Source organism: Halichoerus grypus, chromosome 2 (assembly GCF_964656455.1).
Source record: "Halichoerus grypus chromosome 2, mHalGry1.hap1.1, whole genome shotgun sequence".
NCBI classification, from domain to species: Eukaryota; Metazoa; Chordata; class Mammalia; order Carnivora; family Phocidae; genus Halichoerus; species Halichoerus grypus.
In genome coordinates this window covers 110,655,770-110,683,579 of record NC_135713.1, presented here as the reverse complement: position 1 = coordinate 110,683,579, position 27,810 = coordinate 110,655,770, and the positions used below count along the sequence as shown (strand labels likewise).

The 27,810-nt window shown below is 35.6% G+C and overlaps 1 protein-coding gene and 1 long non-coding RNA gene across 3 annotated transcripts in view; one reads left to right on the top strand and one right to left on the bottom strand.

Moving 5' to 3' along the window:
* The window catches only part of LOC118518721 (uncharacterized), a 114,443-nt gene that overhangs the window by 38,495 nt on the left and 48,138 nt on the right, over positions 1-27,810 (bottom strand). The window contains exons 3-4 of one of the 2 annotated variants that reach the window (XR_013445809.1): positions 26,884-27,363; positions 19,052-19,327 (exon numbers count right to left, since the gene is read on the bottom strand). The exons of the other annotated variant lie outside the window; for it this stretch is intronic. This is a non-coding gene — a long non-coding RNA (uncharacterized LOC118518721). Of the gene's footprint in view, positions 1-19,051; positions 19,328-26,883; positions 27,364-27,810 lie in introns of those variants that run through there. 2 annotated transcript variants of the gene reach the window in all.
* MAP3K1 (mitogen-activated protein kinase kinase kinase 1) overlaps positions 1-27,810 on the top strand; it is a 75,732-nt gene that overhangs the window by 44,197 nt on the left and 3,725 nt on the right. The window contains exons 3-19 of the mRNA XM_036065669.2: positions 571-771; positions 4,818-5,018; positions 5,641-5,757; positions 6,122-6,270; positions 11,439-11,560; positions 12,159-12,240; positions 12,350-12,533; positions 14,469-14,747; positions 18,357-18,478; positions 20,016-20,107; positions 20,575-20,764; positions 21,077-22,355; positions 22,723-22,875; positions 23,621-23,783; positions 25,363-25,494; positions 26,580-26,722; positions 27,451-27,582. Coding sequence (XP_035921562.1) covers positions 571-771; positions 4,818-5,018; positions 5,641-5,757; positions 6,122-6,270; positions 11,439-11,560; positions 12,159-12,240; positions 12,350-12,533; positions 14,469-14,747; positions 18,357-18,478; positions 20,016-20,107; positions 20,575-20,764; positions 21,077-22,355; positions 22,723-22,875; positions 23,621-23,783; positions 25,363-25,494; positions 26,580-26,722; positions 27,451-27,582 — 3,741 coding nt within the window. The remainder of the gene's footprint in view (positions 1-570; positions 772-4,817; positions 5,019-5,640; positions 5,758-6,121; positions 6,271-11,438; positions 11,561-12,158; positions 12,241-12,349; positions 12,534-14,468; positions 14,748-18,356; positions 18,479-20,015; positions 20,108-20,574; positions 20,765-21,076; positions 22,356-22,722; positions 22,876-23,620; positions 23,784-25,362; positions 25,495-26,579; positions 26,723-27,450; positions 27,583-27,810) is intronic.

The window sequence follows — 27,810 nt, the reverse complement described above, 5'->3', positions numbered from 1 at the left end:
AACAGGTCTTGCAACCTGCCTTTCTGCTTAAGAGATTGCTCTTCAAATATGTAGCTTCTATTGGTGATTCTGAAATACATGTCTAAAGCTACTGTAATAAAACATTGCAAAAAAAAAAGACAAAATGGTTTTATATTAATCAGACTATTTGGGCATTTAAATTATGCCCATTATTGTTTTCAAGATCATGTATTTTCTCAATAGAAATGAAAAAGAAAGTATCTCCTTGAATCTAGTTGAATGTAAAAGTGCTTATTTTGCACATTTGTTTATTAACCTGTGATTATTGATTTTGAATGTTAAGTGATTTAGGGCACATAATAACAGATAATACTAAATTCTAAAATTATGTGTAACAATTTAGTGATAAAGCCTAAATGAATGACATCTGTGGGGTAAAAATAGTCTTAACATTTATCGTTTGAAGTAATACTAAATAAAAGTTGATAAATTGTTATGTTTGTATAATATTGTGTAATGAAAACTTGAGTTCATTTCTTGGTCTGATGTATTCAAATTTACTTACTTTTTCTATTTTTAAGTAATCAGAATGTTGGGATTTTAATTTAGGTGGTAAAACCAATCCCTATTAAAGGAGATGGTTCTGAAATTCACAACTTGGCAACTGAGTCTCAAGGAGAGGGCCAGGTGAGCCCCGCGTCACCCGTTCCCAAAGGCCGACGCAGTCCTTCTCCTGGCAGCTCCCCATCAGGTCGCTCAGTGAAGTCAGAATCTCCAGGAGTTCGGAGAAAAAGAGTTTCCCCAGTGCCTGTAAGTTAATGTTTCAACAAGTATGTTAAGTTTCTACAATTTTTAGGTACATTTATAACACAGGAAAGACTGGCTAGCCATCTGTTAGAGCAGCATTTCTCCAAGTGTGGTCCACAGACCCGTGGTTGGGGGAAGAGAGCAGGTCCTGAGACCCTTTCTGTGGATCCATTAGATCAAAATAAATTTTGTAATAAAACTGGATGTTATTTGCCTCTTTCACTGCATTAACATTTACAGTGGTGGGTAAAGCTCATGAACTCACCTAAATTAAAGCTATGACAACAGAAATTGGGGTATTTTTGGCAGACATTTTCCTTAAGATGAGTTAAGTGAAGGAAGGAACTTCAAGAAAGACAATTGAAATGTTCTTTTCACCAGTGAGATTAGAATTTTGGGAAACTCATATCCACCACTGTAAACTTGACAGTTTCCCGATACTTGAATTTTCTAACAAGATCAGTGATGTTATCAAATGTGATTTTTTTTTTTTTAATGTATTGCACAGTGAAATGTGTAAACATTTAGGAGATCTGCATAACTTGGTGAACCAATATTTTCCCAATGACCAATGCATGATGAAACAAAATCATCCTTAGGTAAATGATCCATTCACATTGTGTAAGATAGACCATCTGGATTTTCATGTGTAACAGTAGGAAAAGTTTGTTGATGTGGTTTCAGATTCCATATCACAGTCTTCTTGGGACTAGTATCAAAGAAGAGTGTTCATAATTATTGGAAGAGTCTTTAAAAATACCTTTTCCAGCTGCATATATTTGTGAAGCCACATTTTCTTCATGTACTTTAACCAAAACATCATTATCACAGTAGACTCAATGCAGAGGCATGGATGAGAATCCAGCTGTCTTCTGTATTAAATCAGACATCAGAGAGATTTGCAAAATGATAGGTACTATCTTTCTGAGAGAGAGTAAGACTTCTAGTGGCAGAAATGCAAGTTAAAATTTACTTTCTAAACTTGAAGAGCAAAGAGCAAATGAGTGGGTGGTAGAATGACTAAGATCATGACCACAGGGCGAGATTTGGTTTTCCTTTGATCAGCATATAAATCCTTCCAGAAGTAAATTTTAAGTAAATTTTTTTACATTAAAGCCCAAGATACCCAACAGTATTTATTGGCTTTCTGTTGACACATCTTTAAATGAGCTATTTTTTTTTTAAACTTAAAACAAGAACAATCTTGTTATTGCTCATGAATCTGCAAATTAGGTGGGGCTCAGCAGGAATGACTTATGTCTGTTCCCCATGGTATCTGCTAAAGCTAGAATATCCAAGGTGCTTCCTTACTCATGTGTCTGGTGCTTCAGCTGGGATGCCAGAACAGTTGGAGGCTGTTGGCATCTCTTCCTCATACTGTGGAAGTTGGGTTGCAACACCAAGTTTTGCAAGCTGGGAGAGAGCATGGAACAGATTCTCTGTCTCTGTCCTCAGAGGGGACCCTGCTGACACCTGTTCTTGGACTTCTAGCCTCTGGATCTATGAGAGAAATTTCTATTAAGCCAAAAAAAGATATATCAAGAGGGCAAGTCCAGTGTGGAAGCTTTTATCAAGCTACCTTGTTTCCTAATGCCTTATTGCCCAAAGGTAGTTACATGCTAGTTGCATATCCAGAATCAGTGTGGTGGGGGACTACACAAGGGTATAAATACTGGGAAGTATGGTTTATAGGAGCCATCAAAGTATAAAAGTCTACCACAAGTATATACAGAATTGCGTTTCCCAGAGAAAGACATGTACCATATGACCTCACTGATATGAGGAATTCTTAATCTCAGGAAACAAACTGAGGGTTGCTGGAGTGGGGGGTGGGGTGGGAGGGATGGGGTGACTGGGTGATGGACACTGGGGAGGGTATGTGCTCTGGTAAGCGCTGTGAATTGTGCAAGACTGTTGAATCTCAGATCTGTACCTCTGAAACAAATAATGCAATATATGTTAAGAAAGAAAAAAAGAAGAAGAAGAATGTAGCAGGAGGGGAAGAATGAAGGGGGGGAAATCGGAGGGGGAGAAGAACCAAGAGAGATGATGGACTCTGAAAAACAAACTGAGGGTTCTAGAGGGGAGGGGGGTGGGAGGATGGGTTAGCCTGGTGATGGGTATTGAGGAGGGCACGTTCTGCATGGAGCACTGGGTGTTATGCACAAACAATAAATCATGGAACACTATATCTAAAACTAATGATGTAATGTATGGGGATTAACATAACAATAAAAAAATTAAAAAAAAAAAAGAATTGCGTTTCCCCTTCACTCCCCCACTTTAGGGTATATGTTAGTCAAAGTTACCCCTCATTCTTTTTAACACCAAGTTAGCATTTCATTATCTGGATAAATCATAGTTTATTTAATGAACTGCATACTAATGGGGACATGTATATTCCTTCTTTTCATTACCAAAAAGCAGTCCTGCAAACATACTTTTTATACATACATCATTTTACACATCTGTGAGCATATCCGTAGTCTGAATACTTAGGTCATATAACATGTACATGTATACTTGTTTTTTCTTTTACTTTGTAATAACTGCCTATGAAAAAAACGGCCGGATTGAGATATAATTCCTATACTGTACAATTCACCTGTTTAAATTGTACTATTCATTGGGTTTTGGTCTATTCAGAGTTGTAGCCATCACTACAGTCAACTTTTAAAACATTTTCATCACCTCAAAAAGAAACCCCAGACCAATTAGCAGTCTCTGCCCAGCCCTCAGCAACCATTAATCTGCTTTCTTAGTCTATATATAATTTGCCTATTCTGGTTATTTCATAAACAGTAAATGGAATCATGCAGTATATGTGGTGTTTTGTTACTGGTTTCTTTCACCTACCATTATGTTTTCGAGGTTCATCCATGGTATAACTTGTATCAGTACCCCATTTGTTTTTGCTTGGTTTTTCTGGGTTTTTTTCCCCCACAAAATATGTTTATCAATGTATGCACTGATTTTTGCCATGTACGTATATATCTTAACAAAAATATTAGCTATGCAGTATCATTCTTGTGGTTTTTTTGTTTGTTTAACATTCAAAATTAATTTCCGATTGACCCAATTCTCTGTAATTCTTTTTGGAAGTACTCCATTTTTAATTATAGAATAACATTCTTTTGTATGGATATACACATTTGGTTTATCCATTTGTTAGTTGATGGACGTTTGGGTTGTTTCCACTCTTTGGTTATTATGAATAATCCTGTTGGGAACATTTGCATACGCATCTGTTTGTGTACATATCTTTCACTTCTCTTGGGTTTACACCTGGAAGTGGAATTGCTGGCTCATGTTTTCCAAAGCAGCTGTACCACTTTATTTTCCCACCAGCACTGTATGAGGGTTCTAATCCTTCATGTTCTCACCAACATTTATTATCTTTAACAATTAAACTAGGCATCAAAAGAACTAGAATTTCCACTGGGCATTGATATAGAAAGACCAAGTTCTAGAGGAATCAGTGGAGTGGAATGAGTGATATATATCACCTTCACCACAGGAGATTTTGTCAGCGTTCAGTAAAATGTCTTAATCTGGGGAAAGTCCCTTGCCATTAGTTCTCTACAGAGTGTACCACGGGAGGAATTCCATGGTGGTGTTTATAAATTACCATTGCAAAAGAGCATTTAGTAACACATTAAGTGGAAGCCAGGAAATTGGATGTTTAATTTTTATCACTAGAAACAAGTCATTTTGCTTGCTTATGGATGAATTTTTATGCTTTTAACCTTGGTTTACATAGTACTTTTCAAAGAACTCAGATATTTTCATTTTGTAAAATTACCACATGGTTGTCTCACTCAGCCAAATGTTTATCATTAGTTTTAAGGATGACTGAGATTTTAGAAGTTTACTTGTGATGCATATGTCAGATAAAAAGCATTTGCAAAACGCATTTTATCCCATTTTATTTTGGGGCATTTTTTCAGAATATAAAATGCCACATGGCCATCTGGTGTGACCCTTTTTTAGGTAGTTGTTTCTTACCAAGAAGTAAGCAATTTACCTAATAGAAAAACAATGTTGTAAAGTTTCAGAGTGGGCGAATCACACCACCTCGAAGAGCCCCTTCACCAGATGGCTTCTCACCATATAGCCCTGAGGAGACAAACCGCCGTGTAAACAAAGTTATGCGGGCCAGGCTGTACTTACTGCAACAAATAGGACCCAACTCTTTCCTGATTGGAGGAGACAGCCCAGACAATAAATACCGGGTGTTTATCGGGCCTCAGGTAGGAGTTTTCACCATTTTACATTTTATTAGTATCTAGTACTAACTCAAATGTATGTACTATAACATTCTTAAATTTAGATCAGTTAATTCTCTTTAGTTAACTAAAGTGAATTTAAAATATATTTTGTGCTAGTAAACATTTTTATTTAATGTATTTGTGAACGTCTCTAGTATGACTCAGTATACTTTAGAATACAAATTTGATTTAATAAATTCACCAAAAATAAGAGATTAAGTCATAGTGTAGACTTTTCTTACATATCCTTATATATCTTACTATAGAAGAATAATGAAGCAGGGCGCCTGGGTGGCTCAGTCGTTAAGCGTCTGCCTTCAGCTCAGGTCATGATCCCAGGGTCCTGGGATCGAGCCCCACATTGGGCTCCCTGCTCACCAGGAAGCCTGCTTCTCCCTCTCCCACTCCCCCTGCTTGTGTTCCTGCTCTCGCTATCTCTCTCTCTGTCAAATAAATAAATAAAATCTTTAAAAAAAAAAAAAAGAATAATGAAGAAAATTAATAGAAACTTCGTTAGACTTGGAAATATAAAAAAAGTGATCATCTTAGGAATTCTAATAGAACCGCAGATTTATTACCAATAGGTTCTCTTTTAACTCTTTAGAACTGCAGCTGTGGGCGTGGAACATTTTGTATTCATCTGTTGTTTGTTATGCTCCGGGTATTTCAACTAGAACCTTCAGACCCAATGTTATGGAGAAAAACTTTAAAGAATTTTGAGGTAATTTTTAATAAATGCTTTAGAGTAAAATTGCTAACAAATTTTTATGGCTCATTCCTGACAATTTTCCATGAGCTCTAAATTTAAATAGACAGTGGTCATTTTGAAGCTGTGAAGATATTTAAGAATTATTTGAGGCTTATCTCTTATAATCCATTGACTGATTAGTTTTTTCTTCCAGATTGAAAAGAAAGTAAACACTGACCTGCTGTAAATCTTAGTAAGCTATATATATTCTTATTTTTGAAGCTCTTAAATTGGCTTTATGAAAATTTTATGAAATAAAAGACAATTCAATCTCTAGAACTCTTTATCTGTATATTATAGTGCGAATATCATTGTTACTGTCTTTTTTCAATGTTAGGTTGAAAGTTTGTTCCAGAAATATCACAGTAGGCGTAGCTCAAGGATCAAAGCTCCATCTCGTAACACCATCCAGAAGTTTGTTTCACGCATGTCAAATTCTCATACATTGTCATCATCTAGTACTTCTACATCTAGTTCAGAAAACAGGTTAGTACTTTTTAAGGAATTAAAAGCATTAATCCAGTGTTATTTTTTTATTTGAGAGGTCATTTTTTGTATCTGTTTGTTAAGTTGCTCTAAAATAATTTACTTACTGAATCTTGGCTTTGAAGTTAAAATCAGGGGTAAACAATATTAAAGGTCATCTGAGTATATGTGTGTAGGCACACATATACGCATACATATATATGGACTTTTCATCCTGAAAAACTACACTGTTGGAAAATGGCACCTTAAAAATCAGAGTATAATAAAGAGTCATAAGAAAAATCAGGTGGCAAGTATAAAATATAAGTGGCTACTGTTTATCAATCATTACTTTTTGCCAAGCACCTAATATGGTGTCTCATTCTGTTCATATACCATCCTCATTACGTAGGTTTTATCACTCTTTTGCAGACAATGAAGCTGAGACACTGTGTAAAAAATATGTCTTTAGTTCTTTTATAAACAAATTATATACAAGCCAAAGTGGTTTTCCAAAATCACTTTCCAATGTAGGACCTTTAAATTGTATGACATCACCACTTCTTTCATAGATATTTTCACAGAATCCTCATTACAGGCTGTTTTACTTGTGAGAACACAAGGATGCTCTTCTAAACAGACTAATCATTTGTAATTAAGAGATAACAGTAGCCGTTAATCACAGGTATTGAAAATCTGCAGCGCTTCTCAAACTCTTCCATTGCCTAGCTGCTAATAAGAATGAACATGTAATGTTGAAGGATCTGAGATACAGCCCAAAATGACAGGTGTGAAAAAATTTTCAAGTCTCATGTGAATTTTCTTTCTTTTCCAAGTTCTTTATTGGGTTTCTTCATTGGTTTTAATGTAAAAATGAGTTTTTTAAATTACTCCAGAAAGGAATGCTGCTTCTCTTAAAAGGGTACCTCCTATATGTTCCTGAGGCACCTGTTTGAGAAGCACTAGTCTAAGTGATTAAGTCCCATCTTCATCCAAGCAATTTTTTAAAGTATTATTACTACTTCAAAATTCATGAAGAATAGAAAGTAATCAGGTCAAGGGATTTTTGAAGAAAAGAATGGAGAGACCTATGGGAAAAGTAAATGTTTAAATTTTCTTATTTTTGATTATTGATTTTAGAATTGCAGAGTTTTACAAGTTTTTTGGGAATTTTAGAGATTTCTAGTTTACATGGTTCAGTGATAACTGAAGCCAAAAGAGGTCATGCAGCTCAGCTGAGCAAAGGCAGAACCAGAACCTCAGTATCTTGACTTCTAGTTCAGGGCTCTTTCTCTTACTCCTTATCTCTTCTAAATAGATGAAAAAAGGAGCTTTATTTCTTGCGCTTCCTGACCCAAACGTATTCTGGAGCTCTTCTCCTTTGGATTCACATTCCTGTAGCTTTTTATTTTGGAAAAAATAAAAAATGTTTAAAACCAGGTAGCCAAAGTTAAAGTAGAAAGTTTCTCTCTAAAATAAATGAAGATACCTTCCAAATATGAGCTGGCCATACTATGGAGGTTGTATGAATTCATTTGGATTAATGTATCCATGGGGAGAACCACTGAAGCTGTCATCTTGATATACTGAGTAATTATACTGTGTAGGTAAGTAGGTTAATATTTCATGTAATCACAGATTTTTATATCTAAAGACTACAATTTAAAAAAAAAAAAACAGGAAATTTGTCTGGAGACCTGATTGCATTGTAATTAATTTTAAATTATAGAAGAAACAACAAAAGCCAGAATTGGGACAAAGTGAACCTAAGGTCCTAGTAGGTAAATGGGCAAAGGGCATGAAGAGAATATTCACAAAAGAATTCCAAGAGGCTAACAAACATGAAAATGGTTTAGTTAACCTAATAACTAAGGAAATGATCATTAAAAAAAGATACCAGATTTATTTAGATAATTAGTAGAGACTTTGTCATGAGACAATTTAGTTCTTGTATAAGTATTTGCTTCACTGTATGTCAAGTTCTATAGCCTTTCTGGAAAAAAAAAATGTGGTTTTTAAAATGTTAATATTTGTTGATGCAGTAAATGTACTTTTTTTTTTTGACAAAAAAATTTAATCTGAGAAATGTACAAGATTTATATATATGACTCTTTGTCAGCATTATGGAAAAAAATAAGAACAGCTTAAATATCCAGCAAGGGAATGGTTAAAGTATACCCATATTAGGAATAGTTCATGCAGCTATTAAAATTATGCTTCTAGGGCACCTGGGTGGCTCAGTTGGTTAAGCATCCAACTCTTGATTTCAGCTCAGGTCATGATCTCAGGATTGTGAGATTGAGCCTGGTCTCAGGCTCTGAGCTCCGGAGGGAGTCTGTTTCAGATTCTTTCCACTTTTTACTGCCCCTTCCCCTGTTGTTGCTTGCTGTCTCGCGCTCTCTTTCTCTCTCTCAAATAAATCTTTAAAAAAAAAAATTATGCTTCTGAAGAATACTGAATGGCATGAAACAAAATCTAGGTTGTAATACTGTATGTTATGCCTGAACCCAATTTTTATATATGAAGGTATTGTGGGTGCATACATAATGAGTAAGAATTTTAATGGTTATTAATAGATGGCATTATTATGGGTGACTTTTTTATACTTTGGGCTTTAAGGTTCATCAGGTCTCTGTCAGAACTACTCATCTCTGCCCCTGTAGCAGAAATAGCCATAGAGGATAAGTGAATGAATGGGTATGGCTGTGTTCCAGTAAAACTTTATTTACAAAAGCTGGAACAGGCTAATTTGATCCCCTTGTAGTATGCTAATACCTGCTCTCTACTCAAGTGACTTTACTTCTGAAAAAACTGTGCTAAAAAGAAAATGTGAAATGTAAAAGAAGTGGGTACAAAAATGTTTCTACTGGTTTCTTAAAATGTGAAAATACAGAAACAATTCATGTCCAACAATAAATAGATGCTGAAGTCAGAAAAGCATTTGAGTAATAAGTTGTACTTGCAACTGGACTAAATTGTGGAATTTTATTTTTTCTTCTAAGCTATTTTTGGTGTAATTTTAAAATTACTTGACCTGGGATCGTCTCTGCCATTAATATTTTTATTACAGACTGTTGTACAAATCATTTCTGCCATGGTTCTGTTAATTTTTGTCATTAACCACATGCATATTTGACAGCACTTCCCCACTCCACATAGCTCCATAATTATGAAAAGAGATAAAGAGAAGGGGCAGATAATCAGGAGGGAAAGAGACTAGTGTGTGTGCCTTCACCTCAGGAATCATGCATCATGACTGCTGGACCTGTTTGTTCAGCTTCTATGAAAGTTTTTTAAGCAAACTGTTACTTTGCTGTCAGTCCTTCAGACCTGTTTTTCAGGAATTATATAGCTTAAGGTTGTAGAAGAGTAATATTAGGCCCAGAGAAAAGCCTAAGCTTAGTAGAGACTCGAATTTTTTGGGGTAGGTAGATTATGAGATATTCTCCTCAAATTAAAGCCTACCACAAACTGATTTTATGTCTCTGGCAGCTCATTTAACATCTCAGAACCTAGTCTTTATATTGTAATGGAAATACGGTTACTGATTTTTAAAAGCCACTCATAACATCATGAAGGTTCAACAAAAATTTATAAAATATAAAACAAAACCCCTCTCTCCAGTCTGGGCTGCATACAAAATAACTATTGTTAATAGTTTAATACAGCTTTTAAAAATTAAATAAAGGAAATAAAACTCTACCCTGCATTGTTTTTTTATACAGACACACACACACACTCCTCAGTACTTCTCTCATTATATTTTGATCTGAAACTTGTTTTATTTTTTTTTTAACTTTAGATACCAGGACCATTTTCCTGAGTCAGTACAAAAATACACACTACTTTCTTTTCATGGCTGTATAAGATTATGTAGATACGCCACAATTTATTTTGCCATTGCCATAATTAATGGACATTTAGTACACCTAATTTTTTGCCTATTAAATTTCTTTGTTTATATATTCCAAATAACTCTGTAGGATAGCATCCTAGAAAATAGGTTTTTTAGGTCATGTATATGTACATTAAGTAATTTAAGAAATACTAGCACTTCCCTTTCAAAAAATTTCAGTTTTTACTCCCACCAGCAGTATATATGAGAACTTGTTTTCCTATGCCAATATCAAGGCCAGATGTTACCAACCTATACAATTTGTGTCAATCAGATTATTAAAAAAAAAAAGATATGGTTTCATTAATATGCACTTTATACTTCATTTTTCATACTTAACTGACTATTGGTATTTTTCATTTCAATTGCCTTTTTATCTTCTTTGCCCATTTTACTATTGAATTACTAGTATTTTTCTTACTGATTTTTAAAAGCACTTTGTGTATTAAGAGTATTTCAAATATACACAATAAAGTTGCAATATTGCCATAAATTGGAATCATTCTATACAAATTAGAATTCTGTCATGCTTTTTTTTTTCACCATATAGTATATTGTAGATGTCTTTGTCATTTATGAATGTCTTAGATCCTTTTTAAAAGCTTCACAGTGTGTGGTGTACTATTTTTTTTAACCTTCTTTTGATGTTCATTTGGTTGATTTTTTTCTTTATGCTAAACAATACTGCAGTGAACATTCTTTTATATACATACACACGTTTATTATTTTGTCTGTTTCCTTATGATATATTCCTAGAAGTCTAGTTGAAAGGTTTTGCTTATTAACAATGTGACATATGTTTCTAGCTTAGTTTCTAGGAAAGTTGGATCAGTTTATGGACCCACAAAAAGTGCCTGTGATGGGCTTTCAAACTTACCTAGATAGATGAGCTCTAAGTCCTTTCCAGTAATTGAAATCTTGAAACTATTGACATATCACATGTTTGTATATAGTCAAACCTTATAGCAGTTTGTTCAAAAGGTACAACAGCAGAATTGAGGGGCTACATCGGTCTCTAAGATTGTAGTTCGTATACTGAATTGTATTCATAGCAAGGAAAGGTTAACACATACCCACAATCTATAAATACTAGTGGTGTGAATCTCATTTAAAATTACTGTATAGTAATAGGAGAAATAAATATTTCTCAAATAGTTCCACAGAAGATGCTCCTAACAAGAATTTCTAATCAGTTTTTTCATATTGTAAAGAATCCAAAATTGTTTTTAGCTATGGTGTTAATTCTGTATTATATTCTTTAGCATTTAATGCTTTCCTTTCCCCTTCCTCGTAGTATAAAAGATGAGGAGGAACAGATGTGTCCTATTTGCTTGTTGGGCATGCTTGATGAAGAGAGTCTTACCGTGTGTGAAGATGGCTGCAGGAACAAGCTGCATCACCACTGCATGTCAATCTGTATGTGGCTCTTTTTCTCCCTGTGCTTCCTCAGCACAGTTACTCTAGGAGTCAACTGTATTATTTAGGGTTTTAACCTGACTTTTGGGGGGAGAAGAAAAGAAGTATATCTAGGCCCTTATGTAAAGTTTTCAACGAACTGGAGTTTAGGATTTGTTAGGAGTTGAGCTTTGTAAGCAAAGAAATGTAATATAGTGTGATACATGTAGTAATGGAAGGCATGCACAGAATTAAAAACATAATTCTGGTCTGGAAGGTATACGTGGAAGTGAGGAGGTAGAAGAAGACCTGGGCAGGCATGACAGGGTAACATGAAAGCAAGTTTTGGAATGACATTACCAGGTGATCAAGTGGGCAGAATGTTTTAAAAAATAGTTAGCAAAATACATGTTGTAAGAAAAATAGCATTTGCAAAAGGTACACACATCAGAATAATTTTACCTCCTGTGTTTGCTTGCTTCTAGGTAAATACATCAAATTATTTTTTGAGGTTCCTTTGATATAAACCTATACTAGCCATTAGCAGCAATTATTATATACAACCACTTAATGTTAAGCATTTATATATTTTTTAAGTTTTTTTCCTTTAATTTTTCAGGGGCAGAAGAATGTAGAAGAAATAGAGAACCTTTAATATGTCCCCTTTGTAGGTCTAAGTGGAGATCTCATGATTTCTACAGGTAATTTTGGATTTTGAATTAATGATTTGGATATGTTTAATGAAAGATAAAAATGTTCTCAAAGTGTTATTTAAATCTTTTAACACGCCTTTGTTAATATTTCATTTAGCCACGAGCTGTCAAGCCCTGTGGATTCCCCTTCTTCCCTGCGAGCTGCACAGCAGCAAACCATACAGCAGCAGCCTTTGGCTGGGTCACAACGAAGGAGTCAGGAGAGCAATTTTAACCTTACTCATTATGGAACTCAGCAGATTCCTCCTGCTTACAAAGATTTAGCTGAGCCATGGATTCAGGTAAGTAGTTCTTATTCTTCACTTCTCAAATAAACCTTTATAGACCAATTAATGTAGCTATCTCCCAGTTGTTTATATTGTAATTTGCTTCCCTCCATCATGACTGATAATTCGATTGAAAATTTTACCTCTGGTGTTAACACTCTGCTGCTTATTATAGAGTTTAAACTTCAAAAATTCTTGGAGTCTCACCTCCCATCTCTAGAAAGAGCTCTGAACCATCAGACATCAGGATTATCTAAGGATAGACACTAGACTCCTTCAATGCTAACTTGTTCAAATGTTTAATCCCATTTCTACTAAGAATTTCTGTCATTTTTCTTATTTATCACCATTTAAACTCAATTTCTCTTTTCTGTATCCTCATGGCATATATAGTAGGTGCTTAATAATTGCTGAGTGGATGAATAGGGAAAAAAATGTATGGCTTTTACCTTATATTAGCCATTTTTATTTGAAAGGGCAGTTTCCGGTTTTACTTTCTCTTCTGATGAAATGTTTTTTCTTCCTCAGTAAATTGGAATTTCTGTTGGTTGGTTGGTTGGAGTCTAGTGATTTTCTTTGTCATTGTCTGCTAAGTCTATTATGTTTTTAAAATGTAGAATCCCAAACTAAACAACGTCTCCAGTAGACAGTAGTGAAGTAAATGTTTTCAGTAATCTGTTAAATTCTGTTTAATGCTCTTAAATTTGTAAACAGACACACCAGCTCATTCAACTTGTGTGTCATTAGGATTTCCTTTTTCTTTTTATGACTATTATAGTCCTGCAGCTTTTGAATTCTCTTTTCTCAGCATGTAAGTAACCTATCATGAATCTAATAAAATTTGCAAACTTAATAAACATACTTTATTTCTTTTATCTGGTTCATTAGTGGTATTGAACATAGGCCCTCACCTGCCCCTTCATGAGTCCTCAAGAGAACTCTCGATACTTAGGAGCTATTGGACGCATTCTTTCAAGGCAGTGGTGTAGTCGGTTTTGCTTAAGCTTTAGGCTGGGCTATGCTATCTACTCCTAGTTTTTTACTAAGAATATGACATAAGACAGAATTAAGACTTAATCCATGGTATGCTCTTTAACACTATGTGCCAGGCATATAATAAGTTGACTATATTCTAGTTGATTTATTCTCCTTTACTGTCACCTTGTAACAGAACACATTTAAGTAAATCATCATTTATTTGCCCTAAAATTGTGTTTATTCATCTCTAAAATTTAGAAATTTTTCATATGATAAGTTATCTTAGGTTTTAAGTTTACTTTTACCTAATTGGCCCATAATGTCAAAACCATGTACCCTTTCCTTTATTTAGGGACTCTTGGGCTTTGCAGGCATGGTGATTTGCTGATTTGAACATGAGTTTTTTTCTTTTTTCTTTAGATTTTTCCACTCCCTTCATTATAGTTCCATCTATTTTGTTGAGGGTTTTTTTTTCTTTAACCTTTTTCTACAAGACAAAAATCACAGTAAAAGTTTTTGACTTACCACTGTCATCTATAGGAGAAATACTCTGTATCTCTTGGAGACTCTAGTGCCTTTTTTGGTTTGGCTTTATCTTGCTTCAGTTTTTTCTCTCTTTAACTACCTTAATACAAATATAAAGTTGGGGTTCTTCACAGATTTTTTTTGTCGTAAGTATAGGAGTACAGAAACATATACATATCCATCTAATTACTTAATGGAGTTCACTCTTAATTTTATTTGAGCTAATAAATGTAAAAGAGTTTGGATAATTAGCAGTTAAACTTGAATATAAAATTCCTCCTTCTGATTTTTAAGTGGCCAGACATAATTTGAAACTGTGTAGATTGGTGAAGATTTAAGAAATGTCCACAATTTTCCTTTAGTAATCAAAAATCATGCTTATATTCAAATACTTGAGGTTCATTAGTTTTTCTCCACATTGAATTCATTGTGTTTGTTTGACTATAGGTATTTGGAATGGAACTCGTTGGCTGCTTATTTTCTAGAAACTGGAATGTAAGAGAGATGGCTCTCAGGCGTCTTTCCCACGATGTTAGTGGGGCTCTGCTATTGGCAAATGGGGAGAGCACTGGAAATTCTGGGAGCAACGGTAGAAGCAGCCCGAGTGCTGGAGCCAGCAGTGGGTCTTCCCAGACCAGTATCTCAGGAGACGTGGTAGAGGCATGCTGCAACGTTTTGTCAATGGTCTGTGCTGACCCTGTCTACAAAGTGTACGTTGCTGCTTTAGTAAGTAGCTTTATTACGTAACCAAAGCATTATGGGTGGGTTTTTTGTTTTGTTTAGAGCTTGTAGATACCACTCTTAAGATCCAGTGAAACTACTTTACCTGATTTAATTTTGGAAAATCCAAATCTTTATTCCATAATCCCAAGAAATTGCAATTTTCCATTTATTCTCTTCATTTGGATTTTACTTGTTTTAATCTATTCAAGTTTTCTTATATACTGTTTACTTTTCTCCCCTAAAATAGCCATGTCTTGCTGTTCATATCTTTAAATTTTCCTTCCACCTTACACATGATCAAATTAAAAATGCTTTATGGGATAGCAAGTGATAATTACTTTGATTTTTTAAAAATTTGATTATTAGACATTAAGGAGAACTGGTTATTAATAAACATTGTTGTATGGAAATTCAGGATCCTTTTCACAGAGGAGGGCTCCATGACATAGATGACTGAGTTGTTTTTCTAGTCGAAGCTATTAGAAGTTGTCTTTGATGAGTGGGATGGAATGAGGAGGTTAATTTGTAATTTTGGAGGCTAATTTGACTTTCTCCATTCTGAGTATACATATCTTTAAAACAGGGTTTCTCAACCTCAGCACTCTTGACATTGAGCCAGATAATTATGCTGTCTCGTGCACTGTAGGATGTTTTAGCAGCATCCCTGGCCACTACCCGCTAGATACCAGTAGCAAACCTCTCTTCTCCCTCCCACCCCCTTCATGACAACCAAGAATGTCTCCAGGCATTGCTGAGTGTCCCCTGAGGGTCACAATTGCCCAGTTCACAACCACTGCTTTAGAATAATTCTTACCTAGTTCGTTTTTAAAACTCATTAATCTCTCTGCTTCCACTCTCAGTCTTTTTCTAACCCATCCTATAACAACTATGCCCTGTGAATCTTCTTTTTGAGAGGTAATATAGCCTGACGGTTATGAACATGAATTTGGAGTCAGAACTGAGTGCTTTCATAATTTATCATCCTAACTGGGGTACTTGAATAATCTGCTAGTTAAACTGGGACTAGCCTAGGCAATCTGAACATAAGGTCAAGATTATAGAGACCTTGATTCAAATTCTGGTTCTTCATTTGCTGGCAGTGTGACTTTAGGACTCATTAAATTTCAGCTTTCTCACATATAAAATAATGAAAATGTTACCGCTTAGGTTTGAAATGAGATTGTGTAAAACCTCTAGCCATAATGTCTGGCACATTGTAAGAACATTGACTATACAGTAGCCATCAGTATTCCTTAAAGACCACTTTGATTATTCCCTAGGTTAGAAACCCTTAAGATGATTCTGTTGCTTTAGCTGCATTTCCAAAAGCATATTTCATGACAGTTTGGCAGGATTATGAAAACCTCCCCTGAAGAAAGAGTTCTGTGTTCAGTTAAAATTGACGCGCAATGAATTACACGAGTTAAGTGGGTCTGTTCACTGCATGGCTTCTAGGAACCTTCAGTAAGCTAATGTACATTAGGAATTTTTAAGAGCAAGAAGTAGAATGCATTATTTCCCAAATCTATCTTACCATGGTCTGTTTTTTTATGTAGAATATCCAGGGACCAGCATACTGTAAAGACCAATGTTCTTGGCCCAACTTTTTACCTCTTTTTCTTACTATTTTCCAACACAAACCTTCAGGCATACTTGGTTGTTCAATGTACTGCCTTACTCTCTGGTTGTTTCTTCTTAAGTTCACATGGTTTCCCATGTAGTTTGTGAGCTGTGAAGTGAAGAGACTGAGAATCATACTATATTCTGACTCCTCTATAATTACTTAGTGTGCCATGCACAGTGGAGGCAGAAATGGCTCCTTCCCTTAAAGCTCTCCATTCTTTCTCCCTTCCCTTTTGTCTTTCCTGTTTTCCCTTCCCCTCCCTCATTTGCTGAACCATTTGAGAGTTATTTGCAGGCATCATATGACATTTCAGCTCAAATATTTTAGCGCGTATCTTTTAAGAACAAATACATTCTTCTGTATAACCACAGTGCAATCAGCAGACTCAGGAAATTTAGCATTAATAACAATATTATTATGTACTTATGAAATCCATAATCAGATATCCCCAATTGTTGCCAACAGTGTCCTTTACGGCTAAGCCACAGACCTTACTCAGTTTTTACCAGTTTTTCCATTAATGTCTTTTTTCTGTTTTAGGATCCAGTCCAGAAACTCACATTGCATTTAGTTACCGTGCTCCCTTAATGTCTTCCCATCTGTGACAGTTCCTCAGTCTTTCCTTGTCTTGGATACATCTTGACATTTTTGAAGTGTGCTGGCCACTTATTTTGAAGAATGTCCCTCATTTTGGGTTTATCTCATATTTTCTCATGATTTGATTGAGTTTATGCATTTTTCATAAGAATACGAGAGGTGATGTTGCCATTCTTAGTGCATTGTATCAAGGGGTACATGATGTTGGTGTGTCGTATTATTGGTGATGCTGTCTTTCATCATTTGGTTAAGGTGATGTCTGTTGGGTTTCTTGCTATAAATTACCATTAATAAATGTCTTGGAGGAGATACTTTGAGACTGTGCAAATATCCTGTTTCTCTTAAGAATTTTGCCCACTGATTTTAGCATTTGTCAGTGGATTTGCCTATGGATTGAAAGTATTAGTTTGTCTTGTTGCTTAGATAGAATACTATTTATAATACCTGAACAACATTAGGCAAATTAACAAATAATTTGCAAAATGCATAGTAAATAAATTAGTTTTTCAGGATTAGAGTACATATTTTTCTGATAACTTCATTGCTTTTGTGGCATTTGTTGTGTTGTGTGCTTTCCCGAATACTAAAATTAGGTTGTTTACCTGGTCCCTTCAATGACAGAACATTATAAAAAAAATACAGTAAAGAGATTTTAAGGTATTTGGAACTCACTCAGACTATATAAGAGAACATAAAGTTTTGGATGGGAAGGTTTTATTTTTAAAGCAACAGTCTTACTGAAAATTCAGAAATCAAAACGAGTCTTCTTTTTTATTTTAATGAAATAATCAAAATACGCCTTTTATCTGGTTTACTATTTAAATCAGTATTTGCTCTCTAAGAGCCACTGGTAAAAGTTCTGTGCTTAACACAAATGAGGTAAAACTTACGAAATTATGGAATTAGACCTTATTATTATGGTGCTCTAATGGTGATTTTCTGTTTCCCTCATTCCTTCTATATTAATTAATTGGAATTCTTCTATCAAGAGGAACTGTCTCTTCTCTCCCCATTGATGTATTTCTTCAGTTTTTAAATTTATACCAATATAGGCTGATGGGTATTTATTTTCATCTATGGATTAAAATCCAGTACTATCATCATTTAATTTGTTGCTCATATTATTCCATCTTTGGCATTGGAAGCTCTTTTTTAACTTCTCATTTTGAAATTCATACTTCAAAAATTGCAGAAATAGTTCAGAGAGTTTCTTTGTACCCCATCTGTTTATTTATTCATTTATTTGTATCAGTATGGATTCATGGATTATTTATTTATGGGTTATAATCCTTTCCTGTCATTATTTATTTTATTAAATCACCTCAGATTATGCCAGGGTCTCTGATGCTTTTCAAATGCAATTAAACTGACCTTCAGTTTTTTCCTCCCAGAAAACGTTGAGAGCCATGCTAGTATATACACCTTGCCATAGTTTGGCAGAAAGAATCAAACTGCAGAGACTTCTCCGGCCAGTTGTAGACACCATCCTAGTCAAGTGTGCAGATGCCAATAGGTAAGGCCCTATTGATGAACTGCTTCAAACCCTCTTATATTAAAAGCCTAGCAACAAGCCTCACACCTGGTGAGTATTTGATACATATTTATTAAATGAGGCTTTGAATATTGTTTTCTAATATGAGATTTGAAATTAAAATGTAACACTTAAAGCTGTTGAACACTAGGGAGAAGGACTAATGACAGGCTAACAAACTGCATGGATAACCATATTGTGTTGTGATTGATTTTCTTTTAAAGTAATATTCTTAATCTCAACTCCAGTTGAAAGAACAATAGGTGTTATATACATAATCTCATTTTAGAGAATGAGTTACATGGGATAGGAACCAATAAAATCACTGCATCTGCTTAAAAAAACAAAACAATTCCATATTTGCTGTGTAATGGAATTTTACTCTATGACAGTTTATGCTGAAAAAACCCCACAGCAACAAATTCCGTATAGCCCTGCAATATCCTTAAAAACTGACAAGGAACAAGAGTAATGCTAATTGGAGGGGTAAGGATAGGTAGAGAAGTGAGGCACAATCATAGTAAAAAATAAACTGTGCTTTTATGAGACCACTGGTTCGCTCACTGCTCCTTTAATGAGTACAGCTGGTGCCAAAGGTCATTGGGCATTCTCCCTCTTCCCGTCCCACCCTTCTCTGGGGGCGGGGGGACACTGAATCTCCCTTGTTGTGCCTCAGCCATTATACCCATTTGGAGCTTGCTCAGCCCAACTTTTGTCTTCCTAAGTCACGTGATGTAGTTTGTAGGTTTGTATGGTCTAGGTGCTTAGATTTGACTTGCTTGTCATTTCATGAAGTCTGTCTTGTGCCTCCATTGTTTTCTCTACACAAGCCTATGGATAGAAAGTATTAGAGTTTGTCTTGTTGCTTAGAATACTATAATACCTGAACAACATTAGGCAAATTAACAAATAATTTGCAAAATGCATAGTAAATAAATTACAGTTTTTCAGGATTAGAGTAATTTTTCTGATAACTTCATTGCTTTTGTGGCATTTGTTGTGTTGTGTGCTTTCCCGAATACTAAAATTAGGTTGTTTACCCGGTCCCTTCAATGACAGAACATTATAAAAAAATACAGTAAAGAGATTTTAAGGTATTTGGAACTCACTCAGACTATATAAGAGAACATAAAGTTTTGGATGGGAAGGTTTTATTTTTAAAGCAAGAGAGTCTTACTGAAAATTCAGAAATCAAAATGAGTCTTTTTTATTTTAATGAAATAATCAAAATACGCCTTTTATCTGGTTTGCTATTTTATTTAAATCAGTATTTGCTCTCTAAGAGCCAGTAGTAAAAGTTCTGTGCTTAACACAAATGAGGTAAAACTTATGAAATTAGACCTTAAATAATGAATATTATTATTTGTAGGGACATTGTTAATGTGATCTTAGTGGTGGAAAAGCAAACACTTGTGGAAGCTTTTTTCCCCACCTTTTCACATAGCATTACATTACTATTGTCCTTTTAATGTGTATTTTATCTAAGATCCAAGTCTGACGTTGCTTCTTTCATTTTTAGTCGTACAAGTCAACTGTCTATATCAACACTGCTGGAATTATGCAAAGGCCAAGCAGGAGAGTTGGCAGTTGGCAGAGAAATACTTAAAGCTGGTAATAACTTTTTACTTAATATAGCACGTCTTACCATTTTCCTTCGCCGACTGTCTAATCCCGTAATCTCTGATAGGGCAGTTGTAAACGGGAGTTTGGAGTAATTGTGTAAATTGATTGAGTCAGCTAACATTAGAAATATGAATTAATCTAAGAAATTCTTTCTTTTTTAAAAGATTTATTTATCTGAGAGAGACTGCACAGGGGAAGGGGCAGAGGGAGAGGGAGCAGACTCCCTGCTGAGCACAGAGCCAGACTCAGGGCTCAATGCCAGGACTCTGAGATGATGATCTGAACCAAAATCAAGAGTTGGCCATTTAACTGGACTGAGCCACCCAGGCGCAACCCCTAAGAAATTCTTAAAATGAATATAATTAGAGTATTATTCTTGGCATTATGCTATTTTGATCATGTTTTTAGATTTTCATATCGCTGCTTTTCAATTATTTTTGCTTTCCTTTTCATAGGATCCATTGGTATTGGTGGTGTTGATTATGTCTTAAGTTGTATTCTTGGAAACCAAACTGAATCAAACAACTGGCAAGAACTTCTTGGCCGCCTTTGTCTTATAGACAGACTGCTGTTGGAATTTCCTGCTGAATTTTACCCTCATATTGTCAGTACTGATGTTTCACAAGCTGAGCCTGTTGAAGTCAGGTAATTTTTCTTCTGCAAATATATTACTTTGTTCTTCCTTTCTACTCCATCCCCACTCCCCTAAGAAGGACACATTTTAGATTCATGAAAGACTCAGAAATTACAGAGCATATATAGGTCACTAATACCTTAATCTTTGATTGATATAAAAACCTCAAGTCTAGGCTACTTAATTAAAAATTTATAGATCCTTTGTTCTGAAATTATTTTTTTAAATGTGTAAGTTGTAAATTAGTACCTTTTTTAATTTGCATATATTTTGCAGTAATTTTGACTTGTCTAGTAATTGAATGTGTTTTTTTTTTCTTTCAGGTATAAAAAGCTGCTGTCCCTCTTAACCTTTGCTTTGCAGTCCATTGATAATTCCCACTCAATGGTTGGTAAACTCTCCCGAAGGATATATTTGAGTTCTGCAAGAATGGTTACTGCAGTACCCCATGTATTTTCAAAACTATTAGAAATGCTGAATGTTTCCAGTTCCACTCATTTTGCCAGGATGCGTCGTCGTTTGATGGCTATTGCAGATGAGGTGGAAATTGCTGAGGCCATCCAACTGGGTGTTGGAGACACTTCGGATGGTCGACATGACAGCTTTTCGCAGGTGTCTGTCCCTACCAGCTATCCAGAAACCAGAGAGAACAGCTCCCTTGAGTGCACAGATCATTTAGAGAAAACTGGAAAAGGACTGCGTGCTACAAAACTGAGCGCCAATTCAGAGGACATTACTGACAGACTGGGCAGCATTTCAGTAGGACTTCCCAGTTCAACAACAATGGAGCAACCAAAGCCAATGGTTCAAACAAAAGGCAGACCCCACAGTCAGTGTTTGAACACCTCTCCTTTATCTCATCATTCCCCATTAATGTTTCCACCCTTGTCAACTCCTTCCTCTGCCCCCTCTGCACCAACTGGTACTGGAACAGATGTCTCTAAGCATAGACCTCAGGGATTCATTCCCTGCAAAATACCTTCTGCATCTCCTCAAACACAGCGCAAATTTTCTCTACAGTTCCAGAGAAACTGTTCCGAAAACAGAGACTCAGATAAACTTTCCCCCATCTTTACTCAGTCAAGACCCCTGCCCTCTAGTAATATACACAGGCCAAAGCCATCTCGACCTACCCCAGGTAATACAAGTAAACAGGGAGATGCCTCAAAGAATAGCATGACACTTGATCTGAACAGTCCTGCCAAATGTGATGACAGCTTTGGCAGCAGCAGCAATAGCAGTAATGCTGTCATACCCAGTGATGAGACAGTGTTCACCCCAGTAGAAGAGAAATGCAGATTAGATGTCAATGCAGAGCTCAACTCCAGTATTGAGGACCTTCTTGAAGCATCTATGCCTTCAAGTGACACAACAGTAACTTTTAAGTCAGAAGTTGCTGTGCTCTCTCCTGAAAAGGATGAAAATGATGATACCTACAAAGATGATGTGAATCATAATCAGAAATGCAAAGAAAAGATGGAAGCTGAAGAAGAAGCAGCTTTAGCAATTGCCATGGCAATGTCAGCGTCTCAGGATGCCCTCCCTGTAGTTCCTCAACTACAAGTTGAAAATGGAGAAGACATCATCATTATTCAACAGGATGTAAGTATAGTCTTGAAGAGATTAGAGAGTTTCCTTGGACCAAGCTGAAAGAAATCTAACTCAGAAATGATGCTTTTCACTGAGTTAATCGTGAGAAGCAGTTTTTCACATAGAATTATACAACAGTTTTGTGTCGTTGCTTGACCACAAACACTACTTGCCTATTTCAAAGGCATTTCTGGTTGCTTCTGTAATGGTGATCACTTCTGCATTTGACATTGGTCACCAACACTGTCCCTTCAGAGGTCAACTTTATAGGTGGTTTGGGAAGCCAGACCGAACAAGAATAATATTTTGCCAGACTAATTTCACAAACTCTTCCTCTTGTAACTTAACAGTAAAAAGATTGCTTTCATTTAATACGTAGACACCAGAAACTCTACCAGGACATACCAAAGCAAAACAGCCTTACAGAGAAGACACTGAATGGCTGAAAGGTCAGCAGATAGGCCTTGGAGCATTTTCTTCCTGTTACCAGGCTCAAGATGTGGGAACTGGAACTTTAATGGCTGTTAAACAGGTAAATATCTAGGGAGCACATAAATGACTTAAATTATAAAAACGAAGCATGAGCAAATAAGAAAAATAAAGGATATGTCCCTGTGTGTATACGCTTTAGTTCTTTTCAGAAACCTGAATTTCAAAGTAAATACTGCTGAAGCACCAAAAGCATCATGAATTCTAATGAAAAGCTGAAGCATGATTATTTTAATGAACTATAGAAATGACCCCTGAAAGTATAGTCTTGAAGCATGATTATTTTAAGATGCAGCATCACAATGGGCCTCATAGAGGTTGTTTTTGGTTTGGGTCTGTGCTTTTTATAAACAAGAGTTAGGGTTTCCTACTCCTTTTAGCAGTGTTACCATTGCAGCAGCATCTTGGGATCTCTGTAGTTGACTTTTTATATTGAGCATGCTTATCAAGATAAGAAAATAATAAAGCTTTCATTTTTAAACGATGTTGGTTCTTCTATGAATAGGCTTTTCTCATTCTATCTTTAAACAGTTTTGGAGGATTGGCAACATCCCAGTTTTTTCCCTTTTTCTGATATTTCACTGCTTCTTAAGCTAGACTCTCTTTTCTAAGAGCTTGACTTGGTTTTTTATAAAGTATCTACATTGTATCCATGAGCATAAATGCCAACTCCTGTTAATCTATAAACTGATTTGAATTTGTCCATTTTAGATCAGATTGTTAGTGAAGTTTGTAAATAGAATAATTCATCAGAATTCAAAACTTTGTAAACATGGTTATTGAAACAGGTGACATATGTCAGAAATACATCTTCTGAGCAAGAAGAAGTAGTGGAAGCATTAAGAGAAGAGATCAGAATGATGAGCCATTTGAATCATCCCAACATCATTAGGATGTTGGGAGCCACATGTGAGAAGAGCAATTATAATCTCTTCATCGAATGGATGGCAGGTATGTTCCTGTTTTAAATCGCCAGTAATAGTACATGAATTGAACTTTCTGGCTGATACTAAATTTAGGAAAAACAGTTTAATAAAGACTTATTTTTAATAAGTAGTTGTTTTTCTAAAAGCAAATCATCCCTAACATAATACGAACCGGAAATACTTTTTTTTGTCTTATACTGACTGACTGGTGGGCAGCAAAGCGAAGTTTATTGAGCGATAGTACAAAGCTCCCAAAGACAGAGGGGAGCCAAGAGGGTTGGGTTGCCCATTTTGTCTTACATTTAAATATAAATAAGATATTCATTGTCTCAGTATCATATGATCTCACTGATATGAGGAATTTGAGAAACAAGACAGGATCATAGGGGAAGGGAGGGAAAAATGAAACAAGACGAAACTGGAGAGGGAGACAAACCATAAGAGACTCTTAATCTCAGGAAACAAACTGAGGGTTGCTGGAATGGAGGGGGGGTGGGAGGGATGGGGTGGTTGGGTGATGGACACTGGGGAGGGTATGTGCTATGGTGAGCGCTGTGAATTGTGTAAAGACGGATGAATCACAGACCTGTACCTCTGAAACAAATAATACATTATATATTTATAAAAATATTCATTGTCTCTACCTTTCAAACTTTTTCAGTGTTTCTTTTTAAATGATTGTGTAGCACTGTTTTATAGGAATAATTTTTTTAAAACCTGCTATATATAAGACTCATGTTTTTCCAGGTGGCCATCAGTGGGACAGATTTGAGATGTTTTAACGTGACAATATAAAAATGAAATTAACATATAACTTGGAAAAATTATTGTAGGTAAACTAGCACTGAAGCATAATGTTGAACCTAATTATCTACTTGAACAAATAAAAACTGAATTTTATGTGATATCATATGTACAGTAAAACAAGTAACTTGGTCTGTAATAAATGATAAGTGCGTGGTTTAACTTCTTAGATTTTTTTTTGCAACTGAAGGAATGGATTTCTATTTACATATCTGTTCTTTAGTATGTTCTCTGATGTTGGTTATAGCTGTGTTGATTGTTGTTTTTAGGTTGACTATAATAAATACTTCTCAGTGTGAGGTTTATTGAGTTTGTGACCTGTCCCAGGTCAGAGCTGGTAAATAGTAGAATATGAAGCCTCATGCTGGATCTTCTGGCTCCTCTCTTGTCTGGCTTCTCTCTACCTTCTGCAAAATAACATGTTAGCATTCTTTACTTAAGTCTTACTAAGAAAGGTATTTTGTGTATCTTGGTCAAAAAGAGAGATGAATGGTACATTGCAGAAATAGTTCCATTGTTAAGTTTTTGTTTTAAAGTTGTTAAGTTTTAAAGTTTTCTGAAATCTTGACCTTCCAAAAAACTATTTCATGAAAGCTTGATGAAAATGTCTAATTGATAGGTTTTCAGATTCCTGGAATGTGTTAGTTTTAAAATCTGTTTGACTTCTGATGCAGAGGATAAATTTAACATTTCAGATGTGAATGTGAGCTCTTGTGGCACAAGCTTATATAACCAAAGTGTAATAAATAGTTTCAATTTTGGCTTGAGTTTATGATAACTATTATATGTTTGTCTTATAGGGGGATCTGTGGCTCATTTGCTCAGTAAATACGGAGCCTTCAAGGAATCAGTAGTTATTAACTATACTGAACAATTACTTCGTGGCCTTTCGTATCTCCATGAAAACCAGATCATTCATAGAGATGTCAAAGGTAGGTATTCTTCTAATTATTACCTACTAGTAATAAATAGAAAACAAATGTAGTTTTACAACTTGGACCTTTGTTGATGGTTTCTAACTTGAGATCAACTATGGGATTGTTTCTCCTGAGTAACTCAAACCACTAGAATTAATAGAAGTGAAAGGAACCTGTGGAGTCATGTAATCTACCCGCTTCGGAGAGACTGACTTTTCCAGTGTTACTGCTCATTGATGGCAAACCAGGTATAAAAATCAGGTCTCTGATTTCCTGTCTTGGTCTCATGACCTACTGCCTCCCCAAAAGCTCCTGTTCCTGGTTTTATTTAGAATAATTGGGATATCATGTACTTCTTTTGAGAAAAATCCTTTCAAATCTTTTGCATTTCATCTTATTAAGAACAAACTTTGGGGGGCGCCTGGGTGGTTCCGTTGGTTGAGCGTCTGCCTTCGGCTCAGGTCATGATCCCGGGACCCTGGGATCGAGCCCCGCATCGGGCTCCCTGCTCAGCGGGAAGCCTGCTTCTCCCTCTCCCACTCCCCCTGCTCATTCTCTCTCTCTCTCTCTCTCTAATAAATAAATAAAATCTTAAAAAAAAAAAAAACAGCTTTGGTTTTCTGACATGAATGTCTCTGGCTAGTATTTGACATAACCTATTCAAGTAATTTTACATTAATTTTTTATAATTGTGAAAGGACTATATATTTTGAATTGGTCTAGGTGAGTATGTTTCAATAGCACTTTGTCTTAAAATGGAAACTACACTAAAATTTTAACTTTGAGGGAAGATTTTTGTTGGGAATCATTATATTAAAGGTTTTCAACACTTAGTAACATTTCATTAAATGTCTGCCTTTATCTCTTTCTGCCTTGTTACTTTGATCTTCCCTCTGAGGATTTGGATTTTATTTATTTTGTACTGTTGATACCTGTGTGCCTTTAGCAAGAATGAAGTGAATTCAGAGGGGAGATTTCTCTGAATGCTTCCATGTCCACTTCCTTTGTTACTGTCCTGTTTCGTGAGTAGTATTTTACTGAGTTTTTAATCTGTTCTTTTGTTTTTAACATACAAGGTCATTTGCTGTTTCTGTTGACAGGTGCCAATCTGCTAATTGACAGCACAGGTCAGAGACTGAGAATTGCAGATTTCGGAGCTGCAGCGAGGTTGGCATCAAAAGGAACTGGTGCAGGAGAGTTTCAGGGACAGTTACTGGGGACAATTGCATTTATGGCACCTGAGGTGAGAAGCAGCTTTCAGTGTGATAGAAGAAAATATTTGGAGTTCTGTGTGACAGAATTACAGCAAATTAGTTTGCAGTGTTATTCAGTATATGCTTACCAATTAGAAGCTCATGGCTCTAAAATAAGGTTTTAATGATATCCTTGATTTCAGACCCTTACCTTTCCATCTTTGTCTTGACAAAATTTTAAAAGACACGTTTTAATAGTTTTGCTTATAAGGCTATTTCTAACAAAGAATTTTGGGGTAATTTGTACTACTAGTGTTGTAGTACACCCAAAGAACACATAATTAGGAATCTCAACCATTATTCTCTCCCTATTCCAAAGGGAGGTGAGCACAGAGAAGCTGGTCTTAGTAGTAGTGGAAGAAGTTTAACTAAGCATTGCTATTCTGAATCAGGCTTCTTCTGTTGTGTTCCGAACTCTTCATGTTTATATGTAGTGATAATCATTGTCCTCTGGCTCCACAGTTTACTTAAGTGCACTGGGGATGCTTGGAAATTCTGTGATGCGACTCTTTTTCAGAATCTCCGAATTCTCCAAAATACTTTTGTGCCACATAGGAGATTAAGCTTGTTGATGAAATAAATGAGACATCAGGGTAGTCCATGGAGTTGCTGTCTGTACCAGTGTTTTGATCTGAAATAAAAAACTAGAATCCATAACTACAGAATGTCTTTCTCTTTTTTTAATGAGTCATATTTCCAAATTAACTCTCTATTTTAGGTACTAAGAGGTCAGCAGTATGGTAGGAGCTGTGATGTGTGGAGTGTTGGCTGTGCCATTATAGAAATGGCTTGTGCTAAACCACCTTGGAACGCAGAAAAACACTCCAATCATCTTGCTTTGATATTTAAGGTAACTGTGATATAAAAATTACTTCTCTCTGCTAAAACTGGCAGGAGGCCGATTTTCATGGGTTCTCCTTAACTAACTCTCAATCTCAGGTGAAAGCATATCCTCCTTGAAATAAATATGCATGTATACATCTCCAGGAATTTATATGGTGTGGTGAATGTTGGCAGCATGTACAGTTGGTCCTCATTTTTCACAGTAGTAAAGCTCTATAAAATCACAGTGAACAGT